This window comes from Pseudorasbora parva, chromosome 21, assembly GCF_024679245.1.
Source record: "Pseudorasbora parva isolate DD20220531a chromosome 21, ASM2467924v1, whole genome shotgun sequence".
Lineage (NCBI taxonomy): Eukaryota > Metazoa > Chordata > Actinopteri > Cypriniformes > Gobionidae > Pseudorasbora > Pseudorasbora parva.
In genome coordinates, this window is record NC_090192.1 from 7,364,015 (window position 1) to 7,385,420 (window position 21,406).

Here is a 21,406-nt window from a genome sequence, read left to right on the forward strand (position 1 = left end):
AATATTGATTATTATTTCTTCCATTACTTCAGTCTAAAGTGTTGAATTAAATCGAAGGTCAGGCTGTTCCTGTTGTTCATCCTCAATGTGTTTCATTTTGTTACTGTGTCAACTAGCTTTAGTGTGTCGATAGATTACTTCAAATGTATTTCTTATTTTGTCTGTGCCTGATTCAGTTTAAGGGTAAAGTTAGGGACAGGTATGGTGGTGTGGGTCAGTTTAAGGGTAAAGTTAGAGACAGGTGTGGTGGTAAGGGTAAGTTTAAGGGTAAAGTTAGGGTCAGGTGTGGTGGTGTGGGTAAGTTTAAGGGTAAAGTTAGGGTCAGGTGTGGTGGTGTGGGTAAGTTTAAGGGTAAAGTTAGGGTCAGGTGTGGTGGTGTGGGTCAGTTTAAGGGTAAAGTTAGGGACAGTTGTGGTGGTGTGGGTCAGTTTAAGGGTAGAGTTAGGGTCAGGTGTGGTGGTGTGGGTCAGTTTAAGGGTAAAGTTAGGGACAGGTGTGGTGGTGTGGGTCAGTTTAAGGGTAGAGTTAGGGACAGGTGTGGTGGTGTGGGTCAGTTTAAGGGTAGAGTTAGGGTCAGGTGTGGTGGTGTGGGTCAGTTTAAGGGTAAAGTTAGGGACAGGTGTGGTGGTGTGGGTCAGTTTAAGGGTAAAGTTAGGGTCAGGTGTGGTGGTAAGGGTAAGTTTAAGGGTAAAGTTAGGGACAGGTGTGGTGGTAAGGGTAAGTTTAAGGGTAAAGTTAGGGACAGGTGTGGTGGTGTGGGTAAGTTTAAGGGTAAAGTTAGGGACAGGTGTGGTGGTGTGGGTCAGTTTAAGGGTAAAGTTAGGGACAGGTGTGGTGGTGTGGGTCAGTTTAAGGGTAAAGTTAGGGACAATGTTGGTTGTGTAGGTAGGTTTAAGAGTAAAGTTAGGGACAGTTGTGGTGGTATTGGGTAAGTTTAAGGGTAGGTTAAAGTGTAAGGGAAGTGCCAACTGTGTAATTATAAAGGTAACTACACAAATTAATTACATATGTAATTACATGCAGGACATTTTTAAAATGTAAGTACAATGTAAAAACATGTATGTCCAAAGTAAGTGCATTTTATCAAATTATTAGTTAAGTTAATAATTGTTAATAAAAGTTAATAATTATGAGTCTGATATATGAATATGAGTCTGATACTGCTCCATTGGGCTGTGATTATGGTGCGTGTTTCAACCAAACCAGGAAAGAAATTGCCTCTGCACTTAATTGGACAGATCTACAACCAATCAGAGCAACGATGAGTTAGTGACAAATTTACTACTTTAGTTGTCAACAGAACTGAACTGCACACGCTGGAAAAACAAGAAAAGAAGATGCGTGTAAATGATCTTTGCTGGTGTTGTAAAAATAATTTAAAGATACACATGGAGTACTTACCAACACTATCATAATTTTTGAGAGAAATAAAGGTGAATGCATATACAAACAAGTTATTCATTTAAGATTAGAACAAATTCAACCCAAGTGCTCTTTGGTGGCGTAGATGATTACGTTACTGTTGATCATCTGTCCATCACTGTATAAAGCCCTCCCTGACAATTTGATTGGACCGAACTTCCCGACCTCAAAAGTCATGGCAGGGGCTGAGTTCACCTGGCAGCCAGGCTAATAATTACAGTGCCTTGCGAAAGTATTCGGCCCCCTTGAACTTTGCAACCTTTTGCCACATTTCAGGCTTCAAACATAAAGATATAAAACTGTAATTTTTGGTGAAGAATCAACAACAAGTGGGACACAATCATGAAGTGGAATGAAATTTATTGGATATTTCAAACTTTTTTAACAAATCAAAAACTGAAAAATTGGGCATGCAAAATTATTCGGCCCCTTTACTTTCAGTGTAGCAAAACTCTCTCCAGAAGTTCAGTGAGGATCTCTGAATGATCCAATGTTGACCTAAATGACTGATGATGATAAATAGAATCCACCTGTGTGTAATCAAGTCTCCGTATAAATGCACCTGCGCTGTGATAGTCTCAGAGGTCCGTTTAAAGCGCAGAGAGCATCATGAAGAACAAGTAACACACCAGGCAGGTCCGGGATACTGTTGTGGAGAAGTTTAAAGCCGGATTTGGATACAAAAAGATTTCCCAAGCTTTAAACATCCCAAGGAGCACTGTGCAAGCGATAATATTGAAATGGAAGGAGTATCAGACCACTGCAAATCTACCAGGACCTGGCCGTCCCTCTAAACTTTCAGCTCATACAAGGAGAAGACTGATCAGAGATGCAGCCAAGAGGCCCATGATCACTCTGGATGAACTGCAGAGATCTACAGCTGAGGTGGGAGACTCTGTCCATAGGACAACAATCAGTCGTATACTGCACAAATCTGGCCTTTCTGGAAGAGTGGCAAGAAGAAAGCCATTTCTTAAAGATATCCATAAAAAGTGTCGTTTAAAGTTTGCCACAAGCCACCTGGGAGACACACCAAACATGTGGAAGAAGGTGCTCTGGTCAGATGAAACCAAAATTGAACTTTTTGGCAACAATGCAAAACATTATGTAAAAGCAACAAAGCTCATCGCCCTGAACACACCATCCCCACTGTCAAACATGGTGGTGGCAGCATCATGGTTTGGGCCTGCTTTTCTTCAGCAGGGACAGGGAAGATGGGTAAAATTGATGGGAAGATGGATGGAGCCAAATACAGGACCATTCTGAAAGAAAACCTGATGGAGTCTGCAAAAGACTAGGACTAGGACGGAGATTTGTCTTCCAACAAGACAATGATCCAAAACATAAAGCAAAATCTATAATGGAATGGTTCAAAAATGAACATATCCAGGTGTTCGAATGGCCAAGTCAAAGTCCAGACCTGAATCCAATCGAGAATCTGTGGAAAAAACTGAAAACTGCTGTTCACAAACGCTCTCCATCCAACCTCACTGAGCTCGAGCTGTTCTGCACGGAGGAATGGGCAAAAATGTCAGTCTCTCGATGTGCAAAACTGATAGAGACATCCCCCAAACGACTTACAGCTGTAATCGCAGCAAAAGGTGGCGCTACAAAGTATTAACTTAAGGGGGCCGAATAATTTTGCACGCCCAATTTTTCAGTTTTTGATTAGTTAAATTTTTTTGAAATATCCAATAAATTTCGTTCCACTTCATGATTGTGTCCCACTTGTTGTTTATTCTGCACAAAAAATAACAGTTTTATATCTTTATGTTTGAAGCCTGAAATGTGGCAAAAGGTCGCAAAGTGCAAGGGGGCCGAATACTTTCGCAAGGCACTATACTACTAATACTTCTGTACTTCTACTACTACTACTACTACTAATAATAATAATAATAATAATAATAATAATAATAATAATATGTAACTTTAAAAAAAATAAAAAATAAGTTTACATTTCCAAAAATAATTTTTACCATGTTTGTAATAACACAATATTTTCAAACTGTTGCTCCACCATGAAGATATTTGATCTGATAGAGAAAACTGGCTGTAAAATAAGATATACTTGTGTTATGTTACAAATTGCATAAAACACATTTTGGAACAAACATATTTGCTGAAGAAAATGTAAGGTGTGCTTGAAAAGTTGCCATGGATGTTCTGGGTGGTTTCCTGGAAATTGCTTACGGGGTTGCTATGATGTTCTTAGAGGTTTCATCACATTGCTATGCAGTGTGTTCTAGGGGATTCTAGGTGGTTATTTATTGGCTCAAGTCAATATATTGCATCCCCAACGCATATGTGATTTGCTGAAGTCCAGGTTTTTATAAAAGTAACAACACACCTCTACTTATCAAGCCACACAGTTTGAAGTATCTTTCATAATCACAGTAGAAACAGAGCTGGACAAGGTCAATACTTTTTTACAGATCCCTACATAGTAGTAGTCTAAACATTGATGTTTCAGCCAAAGTTGCTCAGAGTTCTGGCGACTTACATTATGTACGAGTTGCCGGTAGCATGGATTACTTCTAAAAGGATGTCTGATCTTGTTTTGGAGTTGTAACCCTGAAGCGGACTGTTGCATAATTAAGGCACTGTTTTTGTGATGGCTTAAGGATGCTTGTGATGGAGGAACACTGTAAAAATTGAACCAGAAGGAAAAAAATACACTTAATTCTGTCTCTCTGCCTCTCTCTCTTTATCTCACTTCTCAGACTCACTACAGTGATGGAGAGTACATCATTAGACAAGGTGCCAGAGGAGACACGTTCTTTATCATTAGCAAAGGAAAGGTAAGGTCTTTTCTGGCACAGAGGTTGCATGCACAAACTCAACCCCAAAATGAAAATTCTGTCATCATTTACTCACCCTCATGTCGTTCCAAACCTTTATGAAGCTTTTTTACATGGAAGTCAAATGGACGGAAGAATTTGAAGGATTTTCAAAATCTTTGAAGGAACTTCATGCAGCTCTCTTTTATATACAACGATAGCAGTAACACTTTTGAAAATCCTTCAAATTCTACCTTTTGACAGCCAAGACAATAAGATTGTATTAATTAACATTTGTTCATGGTTAGTTCATGTTAACTAATGAATTAACAAACTTTAACTAATACAACCGTGTTGTAAAGTGTTACAATAAGGTTGAATTAGTTAACATTTGCTAATGCATCAGTTAACTTGAAAAACACCTCTGTTATTGCCTGTCAGCATTAGTTCACCTTTGTTAATGTTAAGTCACATATATTAATGAATCTATTCACTTTAACACACTGTAAAAAAAAAAAAAAAAATTATAAAACATTTTTTTTTTTAGAAAATGTAAAAGTTTAAGGCAACCAGCTGCAGAACATTTACTTAACTTAGGGTCAGTTAATAAAGTTAATAAAGTTAGATAATTATTATTAACTTTAATTAACTTTAAGTATTTTTTTTACTGAAAATCTCCCCCTCCAAATCAGATTTTCGGATTTGAGGGCTACAGTAAAAGGGGTGTTTAGTAACAATAACTTCATTCCAGGTTGCTCCTTACACAAAGCCAGGACTTGACATTAACTCCACTGTGGCTAGTGATTTTCCAAAGTTACTAGCCACTCATTTTCACTGGCCAAAATGTGTTGTTGGGAAATTTGTTGCTGGCTAAATGTAATGAAATATATAACATGACAGGTCATCAAATAGTGCTGACTTATAACACATGCGAATGAAAAATAGTTTATATTCTAGGAACAAATCGGAGGATGCTTTAGTCTTTTAATGATCAATTATCTGTGATTGCAGGTAAGCGTTACTCGAGAAGATCCACCCAATGGGACTCCTGTCTATCTGCGGGCATTAGGGAAAGGGGACTGGTTTGGAGAAAAAGCCCTTCAAGGGTAAGAACTTTGCACACTAATACAGCACTGCAATCACAGCTGGCCGCTGTCCATGTTTACGGACGCAAGCACTGACATCAATTATGCACTCGATGGATCGTTTGCTGCAGCCTAATGGGCTGTTAACTGAGAAAAATCAAATGCACATCCAAACAAAGCATCTGTTTTGAGTTGTTATAGGAATACTTTTTGAATGGTAATAGAAAGCATTTCAAGTCAACATAAAGTTAAAGTTGACCTTATTTGGTTCCGTAAAGGGATAGTTCACCCAAAAATGAACAAAAAAAATTCTGTCATCAGCCTTGTTCACTTTTGTTCATCTTCGGAACCAAGCGATTACTGTCCCTCCTTTGACAGCTACACAGCTACTACTTTGACGATTAAAAAAAGTTCATAAAGAGATCATAAAAGAATCGAGCAATTTGGTCCAATTTTTCAGAAGAAACACAATCACTTTATATGATGAACAGGCTTTTATTCACACATAAACATTGATCAGCAAATATAAACCGAAGGCTCAGCCGAACCTGCTTGATGTGCTGGAACAAACCTCTGGCAAAAAACGGGCTGCGTAACACAACAAAGAACCTTATTGGTAATTATTGAATCTCAAATGTGCTGTGTAACTGAAGAATTAACCTCATTGGTTCTCACACGTCAGGCAAACATGTTTGAGCTTCTGTTTACCACAGCGGATGTGTGTTGATGAATTTAAATATGAATAAAAGTCCAAATCTGTTAAGCATATAAAGTGGCATTGGTGACTTCACAACTGGTCAATTCATATGGATTAGTTTTACAATCTCTTTATGAACTTTGGTAGTTGTGTAGCTGTCAATGGAGGAACATAAAAGTTCTCAGAATTCATTAAAACATTAAGTTGTGTTCCGCAAATGAACAAAAGCTTTATGTTTGGGTGAACTATCCCTTTAATGTAGATTCCTGATCAATGGTTTTACCAAATTAAAAATGCAATAACTTGCTCCACATCTAAAACAACTTTCTTTTAATAAGAGGGATTTTTCAGCAATCCCTCTTATTCGTTTGGCTTTTAACCTGATTTGAAATGGGCTTATGCCTCTCATATTTGAGGCTTTATTTGCAAGGGTTCCATCTAATGGACTGGGAGTGCACAGCGCTTAGTGAATAGAGCTAATTTGAGGAGAAGATGAGACTGGTTGTGTCAGAGCAGTCAGATGTACATCATATCCCCTCATCTTATAATTTCTCAAAGGGTTGGTCGTTTATGATTTCATCCTCCACTCTATTTCATATTCCTGTTATTCCCACCACTGCTAATTTAATAGAGACCAACTGCAGGCAACATCACTTGGCTTCTAATATGGCTATCGAGCTGTTTCAAGTGAAAGCTATTCCTGCAAAGCATTTATTTTCACATGATAGTTTTAGTTTTTAAACTTTTTGAAAGCTGTTGCAAGGGACGGAGACAGAACATATGCAGTGAGGACCCCTTGTGGAGATCAGAGGAAGTTTTAGTGCATTAATAGTGCTGGTTGTGACAGAAAACAAACCATTTTATCGTTATTGTTGTAAAATACCCTACTGAATAGTGTGAAACATATTAAACGTTTTCTGTTTTCAAGGTTTGCATTTTTTTTTTCTTGCATTAGTGCACTTGGCTGGTTTTGCACAGTTGTGTTGCAATATTGAACTTGTTATTGACCCTGAAAAAGGGGCAAGCTGCTAATGAACCGGAATAAAGAGCCTGCGGATTGAAGACAAAATATAAGGTCCATGCTGGGAGAATTTATATTTGATAAAATTAACTTGAATAAGAATGGAGTAGGATATGTTGTGGCCACAGGACTCATGGGACAAGAACTCATGATTAAAGCTTTGATCAAGAAGGACATACTTTCATACCTTTTGAACCCCAAAATTTAAGAAGTTACTGCCTCTGTGATGCACAAAAGAGTGAAATGAAACCTGAGCTTCCTGATTAGATCAAAAGTAAAGATAGAGCTAAGAATATAATCTAGACTTTTTTAGAGTTGTTTAAATTTTAGTTTAAGTGTTTGGTGTCTAAATGTCTCTTGAATTCAAATGGTTTCATTCTCCCTGCAGTCAGTAATGTACAGCAAAAAAACATTGTGTACTGTATAATAAAAAAATATATATTTCAGTTACAAACATTGTTTATCAAATGGTACAAATCGAAGGACAAATAAACGGCGCCGGTTTGAATGGCATTACACTGTCCGAATAAGCCTACATTTGTTATTTCTAAGAAGGGGAATACATGCGATATTCATTTTAATGGCACAATCCGGCACAAATCGAGCACACTGAACAACACAGTTTCTAATATCTGAGGAAGGAGAATAAAAAAAATGTGGAAAATAGTGTTTAACAGCAAAAAACAGCACAAGCGATGTCATACATCCAAAAAAAAATGATGTCAATCTAAAACACCAAACTAACACAAACATTTGTTTTGTTTTGGTGATTATTTAATTTCATGCCAACTTCAAGGAGGCGGTTGTTTGTTACAAATGATATCAGCTATTTATACACCAGAGTTTATAGTTATACATTGTGTGATCTATTGATCAATTGCTACTTTTCTTCTATTCACAAAGGCACCTAGTTAGATGGCTCTTGCTTTGATCTGTGCCTAAGGACGACCAAGCTGATGAGGAGTTGTAATAAGCTGTTCAGTGTATTAGTTTTTGCCTGAAGAGGTTTTACTCCTACAAATGTGTGTTCTTGATTGTCATGTCTTTGATCTCACCTCTCACTCTCAGCTTTAATTAGGACAGAGTCTTGCGTTGATGTTTTGGTTGTTGATTGTTTAGTTTCTTTTTTTTTAAGTGGTAGCAAATCAATCAGCACTTTAGTGAAGTGGATCAAGTCAGTCTTTCATCTTAAACAATATTTTTATGCCGTTATGAGTCGTGATTGTGTTATATGATAGCTGCCTGGGATTTGACTAAGTAACAGCCATAACAATAGCTGTGGTCTTGTGGATTAAAGGCCTCCCAATGCTTTGATGTGCAACAGCTTGTATGCTAAGTAAACTTTCATGTTCCGCTTAAGCAAAATGCCTTGTTGAGGCAAAATAATTAATTTATTGACAGTTAAGGAGATGTTGATTAGACCTTAGGATAATTGTCTTCTTTTAAAATGTAAACACTGGAAGGGAAGTATACGAACACATTCAGATCAAGGAGCACTGTATGGGTGAATCTAATGAAAACACAAACATCAATTAAAACCAGGCTTATTTTAAGACCATTAAAGGATTAATTTAGCCTAGAAATCTAGACACACCCTAGCGGTTTAGCAGCTCTCCATAGACTTGTAAACTGGAGAAACCAAACTCAGTCGGTGGGCGGGATTAACATAATGACGGCAGAGTTGCAGAGGTTTCGCATGCTACTTGTAAAAACAAAGAAGCTAGCGAACAGCAGTCTTTCGGTTTGAATTTGGCCGCGACTCTGGAAGACTTGGAGTTGAGCTTTTCTTTGAGAAAAGAACAAAGAACTAGCCTGACGTGGCCATACTCAATTCTAGTCAGAATATGAGTCTGAAACTGCTCCATTGGGCTGTGATTATGGGGCGTTTTTTTTTCCCCCCGTGGGTTGTTTTCTATGTCCACGGGTTGAAGCAACTATTATGTGATATATAGACCAATGAGTGCGAATTTTAGCAGGCATTTTTTTTCGGCGAACCCCCCGAGAAGCTATTGTTTAGGGCTAGTAGTTGGCGGGTTTTATTGTAAAAACTTGGCAACCCTGTCTGCACGCGCGCTGGAATAAACGATCTTTGCCGGTGTTGATGTGAATGATACACAGAGTATTTACCCAACATGATCATCATTTCTGAGAGAAATTGTGAAGGTGAATGCATACAAACAAGCTCTCCGTTTAGGATTTGAACAAATATAATCCAAGCCCCTTTGATTTCGTGCATGATTACGTTACTGTTGATCATCTGTCCGTCATCGTCTAAAGCCCGCCCTGATGATTTCACTGGTCCGAACAGTTTCTGTTCGGAGATAATTACTCCTCTATGGAGCGAGGCCGGACCGAACTGCCCGAACCAAAAAAAGTGTGGGCGGGGCTAAATTCGGCTGGCATCCAGGCTAACAAAGAACAGCACTGAAATCATTCTTAAGAAGGGAAGACGTGTTCGGGGTTTTGCCAACCAGATACGTTTAATCTATCAACTAGCTCTGCTTCACATGCTCTGGTTGGTTAACACTATCCAATTTCGTGCAGAGGGAATTTGTAAGACAACTGTTTATCCCACCCCTCGGATTGAGCCTGCCAATGGTGAGTTCCCAGACCCAACATCTTCTTCAGTCAAAAAAAGAAAATAAGTTTGTTTTTTGTTTTTGTTGAGGAAAACATTACAGGATTTTTCTCCACAAAGAACTTCCATGGCAATGAAAATGTTAAAGGTCAAAATCAATGCAGTTTCAAAACGCTTTGATGGGCTTCAGAGGCTCAAAACGGTCTCAGACGAGGAATAGTCTTATCTAGCGAAATTATTGGTCATTTTCAAGAAAACAAAAAAGAATATACTTTTTAACCTAAATTGAGCATCTTGCTCGGCTCTGCGACGTGCCAAGGATTGCGTAATCACGTCAAAAAGGTCACATTAGACATAGGCCAAAGCACCGCCCCAAGTGAACGTGTAAGAAATTAAGCTTATGCACAAGTTCTGCCAGGAAGATTCAATATTACGTCACTTATCATATTTTGACCTATCCATCAAGTCATAATTCTCAGAGAATTAAAGTTTAGTAATTACACATGTCTGAGTTCACAGATGCTGATGCCAACAGTTACCTTCATCCTCCCCACCACCAGGTGGGTTCTCGTATATATTCCTCCCAGGGGTCGGTTGCGCCCCTGCCTTTATCTTAAGGCAGGATATGCAGAGTCCGTTACCCTCGTGACGAGCGCTGTGGACTAACCAAAGAACCTCTAATTACATTACTCGCTGGTCTGCTAATAAACTTGCTAAATTATCATACTCCATCTGGACTAACGAGTCTTTCTTGTAGAATTAAAACAAGTGCCCTTTACCAAAAAACACTCAATCTTAAACTTCAATATTGTATAATATTGTTTTCCCCTTTTTTTGCTGAAGGAAGTTTGCCTACGTCTAGCATGCCCTTTTCGACGTGATTACGCAATCCTTGGCTCCTCGCAGAGGTGAGCAATTTAGGTTAAAAAGTATAATAATTTGTTATGTTTTTTTTTTTTGTTTGTTTTTTTTAAAGGACCGATCGTTTAGCTAGATAATACCCTATTCCGCGTCTGGGATCACACAGAGCCTCTGAAGCCCTTCAAAGCGCTTTGAAACTGCATTGATCTGGACCTTTAACATTTTGGTTGCCATGAAAGTCAGTGGTGTGCAGAAAAATTCTGAAATCTTTTCCTCAGAAAAGAAAACCTTTTTTTTTTTGACTGAAGAAAGAAAGACATGGGCATCTTGGATGAGATCGGGAGTTGTTAACATTACTTAACTACATTTATTAACATAAACTTGCATATTTTATATTTTAAATGTCATTTGTTTTATACATAGTATATATTTTAAGACTCTATGACATTTGACAGAAATAGTAATTTGCCACATATATAATTTAAACATATAATATGTGGACTAAAGATATATGTCAAAATATGGAATTTCTGATGCTGTGCATATATGTGCATTTATGTTTTTACTCTAAATGAGCATATTAGGATATTTCATATATGAGACCTATATGTCAAAATATGTACTATACATACATAAACATATATAATATATGGGAAACATTTATATGTCAATATATGGAATTGTTCCAATTTCTAATATGTTTCATAAATGTTTTTTCTTTATATATCACATATATTGCATATATTGATATTTCATATATAGACATATATTACATTTCCGTATGGGTAAAATGAACAACATCTACAGCATTTATTAATTTCAGTTAGTTACATTTACTAATACATTATTAAGATCAAAAGTTGTATCTGTTAACATTAATTAATGCTCTGTCACTAACATGAACATGAACATTTTTAACTTTATTACCTAAACTTTATTACCTAGACTAACATTACCATTGATATTCCAATTTAGGAGCATTACATTACTATTAACTAATGTTAACAAATAAGATTTATTGAAAAGATTTATTGAAAATTGTCTAAAATTGTATTAAATATATTGAAAATAGAACAATAACAAATACAACCATTATGTATAAATACTTAATGAAATTGGGGATGAATTGTCATAAAATCATGTTACAATCCAAAAAAAATCCCTTTGTAATAGCTATCCTGTTTTTAGCTACTTGTAAGAGGTTGATATTAATTCAAACAATACAAAGTGACTTTATTAGACCTTCGGTTACACTTTAGTATGGGGAACACATATTCTCTACTAACTATGACTTTTGCCTCAATAAACTCTTAATTTACTGCTTATTAATAGTTAGTAAGGTAGCATTTAAGTTTCGGTATTGGGTAGGATTAAGGGATGTAGAATAAGGTCATGCAGAATAAGGCATTAATATGTGCTTTATTAGTTCTAATAAACAGCCAATATCCTAGTAATATGCATGCTAATAAGCGACTAGTTCATAGTTAATAACTGAACCTTAAAATAAAGTGTTACCAAACCTTATTTTGGTACCATAAGAAGTAATGTGAAAAGTATTATATGAAAGTACAAATCTCCCAGAAAATTAAAAGCATTGCTATATCCATGTCATTACATTGTTTGCCAAACCTTTTCACATTAGCCTTTAGTTCACCCCAAAACAAAGATTCTATCTTTATTTACTCGCCCTCATGTTGTGCCGAACCTATATGACTTTCTTTTTTATTTTTAATACAAAGAATTCTCACAATTTTTGAAAGCATACAGTTAACAAGAGCTACCATAAATGTATTTTGGGGTGAGCTAACCCTATTATTACAATGTTACATTAAAGACCTCTCATGCTTCACAGCCAGCGTGTTAAACTTGGTTTCAGTTACTTGGAGAAGCTCACAGTGTCACCTTATCTTTGTCCTGTTATTCTCCCCGCTTGATTGACGGCTCTGACCTTTCCCTCATAAACCTACTCCATACTTGCTGTGATGTGCGCTCACTACATCCAGACTTTGACTGACAGCTGAAACATGTTTGCGCTGGCTGGTCTTAACCTCCCTCTGTCTTTCTTTGACTCTATCTTCACCTAATGTTGTCACAGCATTCAAAGACATCTCTCTGCTTCTGAAGTGTGACGGGATAATTGAAGGATGTTTCCCTGTGCTGGACTTTCTCTGTGGCAGTTTTAAATCTTCATGTGCAATGGATGTGATAAGTGTAGCTGTGATGTGAATAGCATGGGACTGTTGTAATAATTACTTTAGATGATATAATTGGACCTTATTCGCAAGAGCTGCGGCAGCTCCGATATGTTCTGTCTCAATGGGAGTTATCTTTTTCACAGTTGTACCGGGAAACATCATATCTAACGAGAGCCAGTCTGAGGCAGTTGAATTCACATGGCGATGGGTCTCTAGACAGCGGACACTAATTGCACCCTAAACATAGACTTATCCACTGGAAAGTGAATATTCACAACTACATGGTGCTAATTGGAGAACCATATGTCAAAGTTGAGGATGAGGGTGGCATGTCACAGGGATTTTTTGTCCTCATGTTATATAACGGTTACTTTAAAACTGAAAACATTTTACCTTTATCATTTATTTATGCTACTTTTCAAATGCATAACAGCCATGTCCCATACCAAGTGTTTTAATCTTTAAAAAATTAAGTTTAATTTTAAATGTGAGTGCACGCCATGACTGTGGGGATGTGGCAGGCAATTTACAGGCTATTTATGGTAATTGTACGTAAGTGGTCTACTGTCTGCAGCTGGTTTTGCTGATGTCCTTGTAATGTTGCTGAACAAATCAGTCATTTGAAGAACAATCAATGTAATTGTAAAGCTGTAAAAAGACTTTTGCTGTTTGTTTGAGTGGTGCTTGCCTGTTTAAAACTCACTGCCATGATGCAAGGGGTTGTGGGTGGTTGTCAGGGAATTGTTATGCTGTCACAGGTGCTCTGACTGGTTTTTCCATGTGTAGCAGTTGCTATGGAGTTTGACAATGATTTATGTCCTTAGCACAAACAGGGTGAATTGCACCATAAAATGTAATACCAATAGTTAGGAGCAGTGGCGGTTCTACATTGAATTACACCCTGGGCAAGACCCCCTTCAAGACCCCCAACCCATACCCCCCCCCCCCCCCCCTTTTTTTTTTTTGTTGTTTAATTCTACATAGTTATATTTTACTATAACAACATAATTGACATAGAAAATCATATTTCTCAATTGCACAAATCGTTCATTAGAACATTTTAAAAACACTTAAAGGGATAGTTGACCCAAAAATGAAAATGTGATGTTTATCTACTGACCCCCAGTGCATCTAACATGTAGGTGTGTTTGTTTCTTAAGTGTAGAACACAAATGAAGATCTTTAACTCTAACCGTTGCTGTGGGCCAGTCATATAATGCATGTGAACGGGTAACAATTCTATGAGAGCAAAAAAACAAAAAAAACATGCATAGACAACATGCACAAAGAGCCCTGTGGCTCATGATGACACATTGATATGTGTCGTAGCCCTGTGGCTCATGACGACCTTCTTTACGCGCTTCGCTTTTGGTTAGGAAGGTCAATATACACGCTCTGGCGTCATGTATGTGTAAAGGCATCACTTCCGGTATACACGATCTGGCCAACGCCAGAAGTGAATCTCGTACGCCAAATTGTGTACTATTGACCTTACGGAAGTGAAGCGTGTTCCAGGCTGTTGGATATAGCGTTGTATCTGAGATAAAAAATGATATAAATACGACTCGATTTCTCACACAAACTGATTATTTTGTGTCTTAAGATATCAATGTGTAGTCATGAGCCCCAGGGCTCTATGTGCATTTTGTCTAAGCATGTTTTTTTTTTTTGCTCTCATAGAATTGTCAACCATTTACATGAGTTTTAACTCAATTTACATTTTTAACATGAGTTAAAAATCTTAATTTGTGTTCTACCGAAGAAAGAAAGACACCTACATGTTGGATGCACAAGGGGTAAGCAGATTATCATCACATTTTCATTTTTGGTTGAACTATTCCTTTAAGAAAACCCAGTTATTTAACTAGTGCAATTACAGGTGCATAATCTCCACCTCCAACATTGCCAAATGACAATGAACACAATTATGCACAAAATATGACAGTATCAGTTATCAGAACTTTAATATACACTACACATAAATGTGCCAAAAATATCCTAAGCCTATGTACAATCAGATATGTAAAAATTTAACTAGCAGAGAGCAACAGTAATATAAAATATAAAGAATAATATAGGCTACAAATAAAATATAGAAAATATTTTATATAGCACAAATCCTTCATTACACATTACAATGTCATTACATGCTATTATCTAAGGCTGTATTTACACTGCATGGTTATGAGACCAAATTCCGGGGGGTTTTCCCCTCTAATGTGACAAAGATCTAGCCTGACAAGCCAGACCCACATCAAGATGTTTGGTCTGGAAACTCACCATTGACGGCTCAATCCGAGGGGCGGGATAAACGGTTGTCTTTCAAACTCCCTCTGCACGCGATAGGATAGCGCTACAACCAACCAGAGCAACGAAGGTGAAACGGAGCTTGTTGATAGATTAAACATTCACCGTATCCACATATGTATATGAACATATGTGGTTATGGTTAAAACTACATAGTTTCTACTATTTTTGTAGTTTCTAATAGTTTATATTTACTATTATAATCAATTACAATATAAATAATTATTTCTAATGTTCAAGAATGTTCATCATTAATTGACGACGCTTTGAAGTGACACTAAAGGGAGCAAGGATATTTCATTTCACTTGATTCAATTATTCCGTCCCTCGATGAAAGGGAACTAGAAAAGGAAACAAGGAAGCACAAATAAAATTGAGAAGTACTCATAGAGAAGCTACGGTGGCTGACATAGGACAAAGATGTCATCATCTGAGACAGCAGAGAGTAGCTAGCGCTCTGTAGAGAAGTTTGTCCATTTAGGGCTACTGTAGAAACATGGTGAAGCCAAATGGTGACTCCAGATAGAAATGTCTCATTCTAAGGGAATAAAAACATAACAGTTCCTTGTGGAAGGTGTTTATACACCACTGAAAACATAGTTATTTATATTATATTGAATTTCTGTCAATAGATCCTCATACATTTTACACATTGCACCTTTAATGAATAACTCCAAAAGCGTAGATATATTTTACCTCAGCTTCCTGCTGAAATGAACACTAGTGGTAGTAAAACAGCAACATCATTAATTCCTTTTCACTTAAATTAAACCTTATTACAGGAGCAAAATATCTTTTAACAAATACTTTTTTTTTCAAGAGGTCCATTGAAGAATATGTTATGACCACTTTTACCATAGTTCATGGTTTGTAAATTAATTATTTTTGCACATAACCAGCTCAATATGTATGGTTTATCTAACATAGTAAACTTGTTTGGTAGCTCACCTGTTACAGCCCTGTACTTGCGATGTGGTGCATTCAGGAATGAATTCTGTGAAACATGAAATACAATGAAATATGTCAAAATCGTGTAGAAGCATGTTAAAATGGCATAGTCAATTCAGCAAAGGTTTTTTTTTTCCTCTCATGCTTTTGTAAACACTATCAGTAAGGTTTAGGGTAGGGATTTGTGTTGCCGGTATGTTATTTTTAAACATGATAGAGCATTAACCTTTTAGCATCACTCACCAGACATTTCATTTCTGAATTACCATGATATGTACAACAACCAATGTAACGCATCACTTCACTTTAAAAGTGGTGCAAAACATGCAAAAGGGAACATAATATAATTTTGCAGAAATGTCACCACAGGCATATTTTTCCAATGAGCCTGGTTTGAGAGTTAAGAGGCACTTCCTGTTTGTGTGTGAAGGCAATCCCACCTGGTCATTGTGAATTGACATTATGCAGCTTGGAGCTGTCATCCAGAATTCTGGTTCACACCGTTTACAGCACACACACCCACACAGTTTCGCTATCTTTGTGAGGACTCTCCATAGGCGTCTTTTCTATCTATCTATCTATCTATCTATCTATCTATCTATCTATCTATCTATCTATCTATCTATCTATCTATCTATCTATCTATCTATCTATCTATCTATCTATATATATATATATATATATATATATATATATATATATATATATATATATATATATATAATTTTGTACTGATTAATGTTTTGTTATACTAATTTAGAATAGTTTACTGTCATGGTGACTGTCAAGCGGTGTATGTGGCTTGGTTTGGGATCAAGTATGTTACATGCTTTATATTTCTGCACTCATTCAGCAACTGCTATACATGCTATTTTTAACATGTTAGCAAATTAGCAAGTTAGCATTTTTTACTGCACTGTATATATATATATATATATATATATATATATATATATATATATATATATATATATATATATATATATATATATATATATATATATATATATATATATATACTGGAAAAACTGTGTATTCTATCCCCTTACACTAACCCTACCCCTAAAACTACTCATCACAACAACAAAACAAAAAAAATTCTGCATTTAAAAACAAGCAAAAAAAAAAAAAAATTATAATTTAATATTAATACATTTCCCCATGGGGACTGCTGGTCCCCGCAATGTTCTCAAAAAAAAAAAAAACTCCTCACAATGTAATATAAACCTTTACACACACGTGAATATGTTGTGTTTTCGTGTTTTATGGGGACTTTCCATGGACATTTTTTTTTTACTGCACTGTAAATCCGAAAGTTTAAGTAAGCAGAACTGGCCAATTTTTCTTTTGTAATCATTCATTTTAGTTGATCTGAACTTGAAATATTTGAGTACACTAATTCATACAATTATCTTAAAATGTTTTTTAATACATTTTTATTAGTATACTTTTTTATTTATTTTTATATTATTGTCTCAAAAAATGCTAACTTGCTAATTTGCTAACATGTTAAAAATAGCATGTATAGCAGTTGCTGAATGAGTGCAGAAATATAAAGCATGTAACATACTTGATCCCAAACCAAGCCACATACACCGCTTGACAGTCACCATGACAGTAAACTATTCTAAATTAGTATAACAAAACATTAATCAGTACAAAATTAACATTAATCTAGCAGCAAAAAAATTTTAAAATAATTATACAACACGTATTTTTAGCATTTACCTTTTGAGTGCCAAAGCTTGCTGGAAAATAGAAATTCCCAGTTTTAGTTAAACTTAAGTAAAAAATAATTTTTAAAAACTCCAAACAATGACACACTTCAGTTTTCTTAAAATATATCAGTTATGTTAACTTGAAAGAAAAAGAAAGGGCTAAATACTCATAAAAGGTTATTTGACTGAACTAATTTGTTTACTTTAAGTTTGTCCTACTCAAACCAATGAATTATTTCGAGGTTTTACAGTGATATTCTATCCCCTATACCCTACTAGCCTGGCTCTGCCCTCCTACGTACTTCCGCTCAATTTTCATTTCCCTTCAGTACTTCATCTGGGACTGCAGTGAATTCTTAGGTTTTCTCCGAACATATTTTTACCGGTCCAATCAGCGAACAGAGGGAGTGGCTGAGAGCGATGACGTTGATGTCGTCCGCTAGTTTGAGTTGTAGTTCAGTAATGGCGCCAGAGAAAGATACGAATGAAACCATTCATTCCGGTTGTGGCACCGCTACCGAATATCCAGAAGTTAAAGCCGGAGCAAGAACAATCTTTGCTGGGGTTTGTTGGTGGCCATGATGTTTTCGCCCTCCTTCCCAACAGGGGGAATTCTGGAAAATAATTTTTCGGGTGAATTCGTATTCCACCATGAATAACACAATCACAATCCGAATGCACGAGTTTGAGGTTTTATCCTATGGTTTTATCACCGAGGTGGCCTGCAAATTTATTTTGACAGATTTGTGAGAAACAGGTGAAGGGCACATGACATACGTCACGACCAAACTTTAGCAATTGGTTATGGCAGATCCAATAGTTTTAAACTTCCTGCCTTCGTGGAAGTAAACACTTGTCAATGGAGAGTGGCCAGACTCTGTACAAATGAAATGTACGAGAGTCTGGTAAGACCAGGCTAACCTCTACTCCTAAACATAACCCTTAGCATTTTTAGATTTTCTAAAAACATCACTTATTTATAAGCTGTAAGATATCCCCACAAAGACAAAGGTTTTGGATAATGCTATCGTTGTGTAAATTTTGTCCTCATATAGGGTTTACCTGGACTCATAAGTTCTCAGTCCATACCTTCATCTTTCCTGTAGACATATACTTCACTTCATGTGATTGTTTGTCAGACTCCAGTAAAGAAGAATCGGTAACACTTTAGAATACTGTTTCTTACTTAATGCATAACTAATAAAGAGTTATTGCAGTACTAATGAATAATTCTTCATTAACACTCAAGTCACTAATATTAACTACTAAGGAATGAGTGTTAACTAATCAATATGTAATAGCATTTTTTAATTGTGTTAAGTATCAATTAGTTAATCAGTAACTATTCAATTCAGTTATGCCTCCTTAAGAACTACTATTAAGTAACTACTAATTCAGCTTCACAAGGAATAACTATTAAGTAACTACTAATTCAGCTTCACAAGGAATAACTATTAAGTAACTACTAGTTAACAGTGATGCACAGTATCAGATAGAGGCCCTTTCTTCTTCTTTAGTACTAATGTTGTTAGATAAATGTACTACTGTTATGTGTACTATATGTAAATATTCATTTACATTCACTCTCAAATGTGCCGATTAATGTTTCTGTCTGTGTGTGTCCCCACGCTATAATGTTGCAGCATTAAATCAGAGAAAACAATTCTAGTGAAAGAATACACAGATTCATGAGTGCACATGCAGAGTGCACAAAATGTGAGCGCACACGCAATTTCTGTGAGTCCAGTTTTGTGCGAGAGAATGGATTGAGATTCCGCTTGTAAGCAGAGATTCATTGCTTGTAAACTTGATGTGCTCTCGCGGTACAATATTAATACTACATTAATGAGGATGTTGATGATATTTTTTTTTTTTTTATGTAAGTATTGTCTGCAACCAGAAGTTCAGGACGGAACCCCATCCCCAATCTAAGTGCCTTGCCAACATGGCTCAGGCATTTTATGTTTATGTGATACCAAATGATTTCTGTATTTAAGGCAATGACTGAGGGGAAAATGAGAATACAGGGAACCTATGAGTCATTAAAAAAGAATTACCAAATAGTTCTCAAGTAGTTACTTAGAACCTGGAACAGTATTCTAAAGTGAAAACAAACCCATTCATAATTATTGAAGAATTACCAAATAGTTAAATAATTAAGCCTAACTACCATTAATACAGAACTAAGAATCTAGAGGGCAACCATGCTAAATAATGTCACAGAAACTGTTGTGTGTCGTGTGTTTTTGTTTTGTGTTATGAGAAACCTTACAGCGATGGATGTTTGGGTGACACAGTGCCATGCGGTGAAAAATATTGTGCAATAATGATGATGATTAATGTTGCTTCATTTGTCACTGATTAGGAAGATTCAGTTTTCTATGGATGCAAATTTTTCTGAAACAGTATCATTTTTTTACATGCTGCGCAGTTTCATTTCATTGTATTTAATTATAATGAAGTATGATCTTACCAATCAAGTTTGGAAGCATATTTGGAGGTTGCCCACAGCCCAGTCTACAACCCTCACAACCCTAAAGAGCAGCAGCTGTTGTATACAGTACTTTTATTTTTGTAGAAATGTGTTACATGTAAACAAAAAATTGGCAGTTGCTTGTCATGGAAGAACAATAGGAATGTAAGAATGCGTGGTGTTTTTACATTGCTTTAAATCATTAAATTAAGTTGAGCCAATTTCAGTTATACAAGATTCAACTCAGCTGAAGGCAATTTAAGTTGAAACGGCTTAAAGGTTACTTCAGCGATTAGCATATGGCTTTTTATCTGTAGAAACCCTGGAGTATATTCAAATGATCGTGCCCCCCCCCCCCCCCCCCCATCCCCCTGAGACAAGAGATTTATGCCTTTTTGAGTTACTACATTTTGCAGACATACAAAAGAGTTCAGATTTTCCAGCAAACAGTTGTGACAGTTTAACTTACATTTCTACCAGAAAGATTCGGAAGCCAGATTAATTGCAAAAAGTAACACATTTCTTGATAGTCCAGAAAGTATGATAAATAGAGTTCTTTGGCATAGGCCCCGTCCTTAGCTTTCGTTTTAAGGGTAACGGACTCTGCATATCCTGCCTAAAGGTGAAGGCAGGGGCTTAGCCGACCCCTGGGAGGTAAAGACAACGGCCACCTGGTGGTGGTGGGGAGGTTAAGGCCGGAACACACCAAGCCGACGGTCGGCCGTCGGGCAGTTTTTGTGCGTCGGCCAACTAAGTTTCCTCGGTGTGTTCCACACAGTTCCACGCCGTCGGCTGGCGTTGGTCCTCGTCGGCTGTTTTTCCGCCGATTCGACATGTTAAATCGGCGTCGCGGCATGTCGGTCAGTCGGGACATATGGTCGTTCTGATTTGCTGTTCAGCTAGCGAACCAGTGCACGAGAAAATAAAACGGAAGTGACGAAGCAAGTAAACGACAGAGTCAAGAGGGAACACAGAACGCCTGTCTCCTCCATAGACAGTAAAAGAAAGGTGTCGTCTCATTTGATTATATTCCTCATTACGATACATGTTAACACATGTTAATATATATGGCTGTGTAGACCGAGGCAAGTGAAGACAAACTGATCAGCATGATCCAGCAAAGGCCAGCTTAGTATCACACTACGGGAAAATGTTAACGTTATGTCAACTGTGTGGCGAAAGCAGAACTGTGGCGTGAGATCGCAAATAAAGTTGTCATGTCAGGTAAGATTTCCTTTTTGCAATATTTTTTTCTTCTTCAGTAGTCCATATTTAAAAAAAACTGCATGTTAGATTGTTGTGTGCAACTTTCATCTTTGCACAG

The 21,406-nt window shown here is 36.7% G+C and overlaps 1 protein-coding gene across 3 annotated transcripts in view; it reads left to right on the forward strand.

Moving 5' to 3' along the window:
* prkg1b (protein kinase cGMP-dependent 1b) overlaps window positions 1-21,406 on the forward strand; it is a 242,337-nt gene that overhangs the window by 178,813 nt on the left and 42,118 nt on the right. For all 3 annotated transcript variants that reach the window (XM_067430423.1, XM_067430422.1, XM_067430424.1), the window contains 2 exons: window positions 4,143-4,220; window positions 5,211-5,305. In XM_067430423.1, coding sequence (XP_067286524.1) covers window positions 4,143-4,220; window positions 5,211-5,305 — 173 coding nt within the window. The remainder of the gene's footprint in view (window positions 1-4,142; window positions 4,221-5,210; window positions 5,306-21,406) is intronic.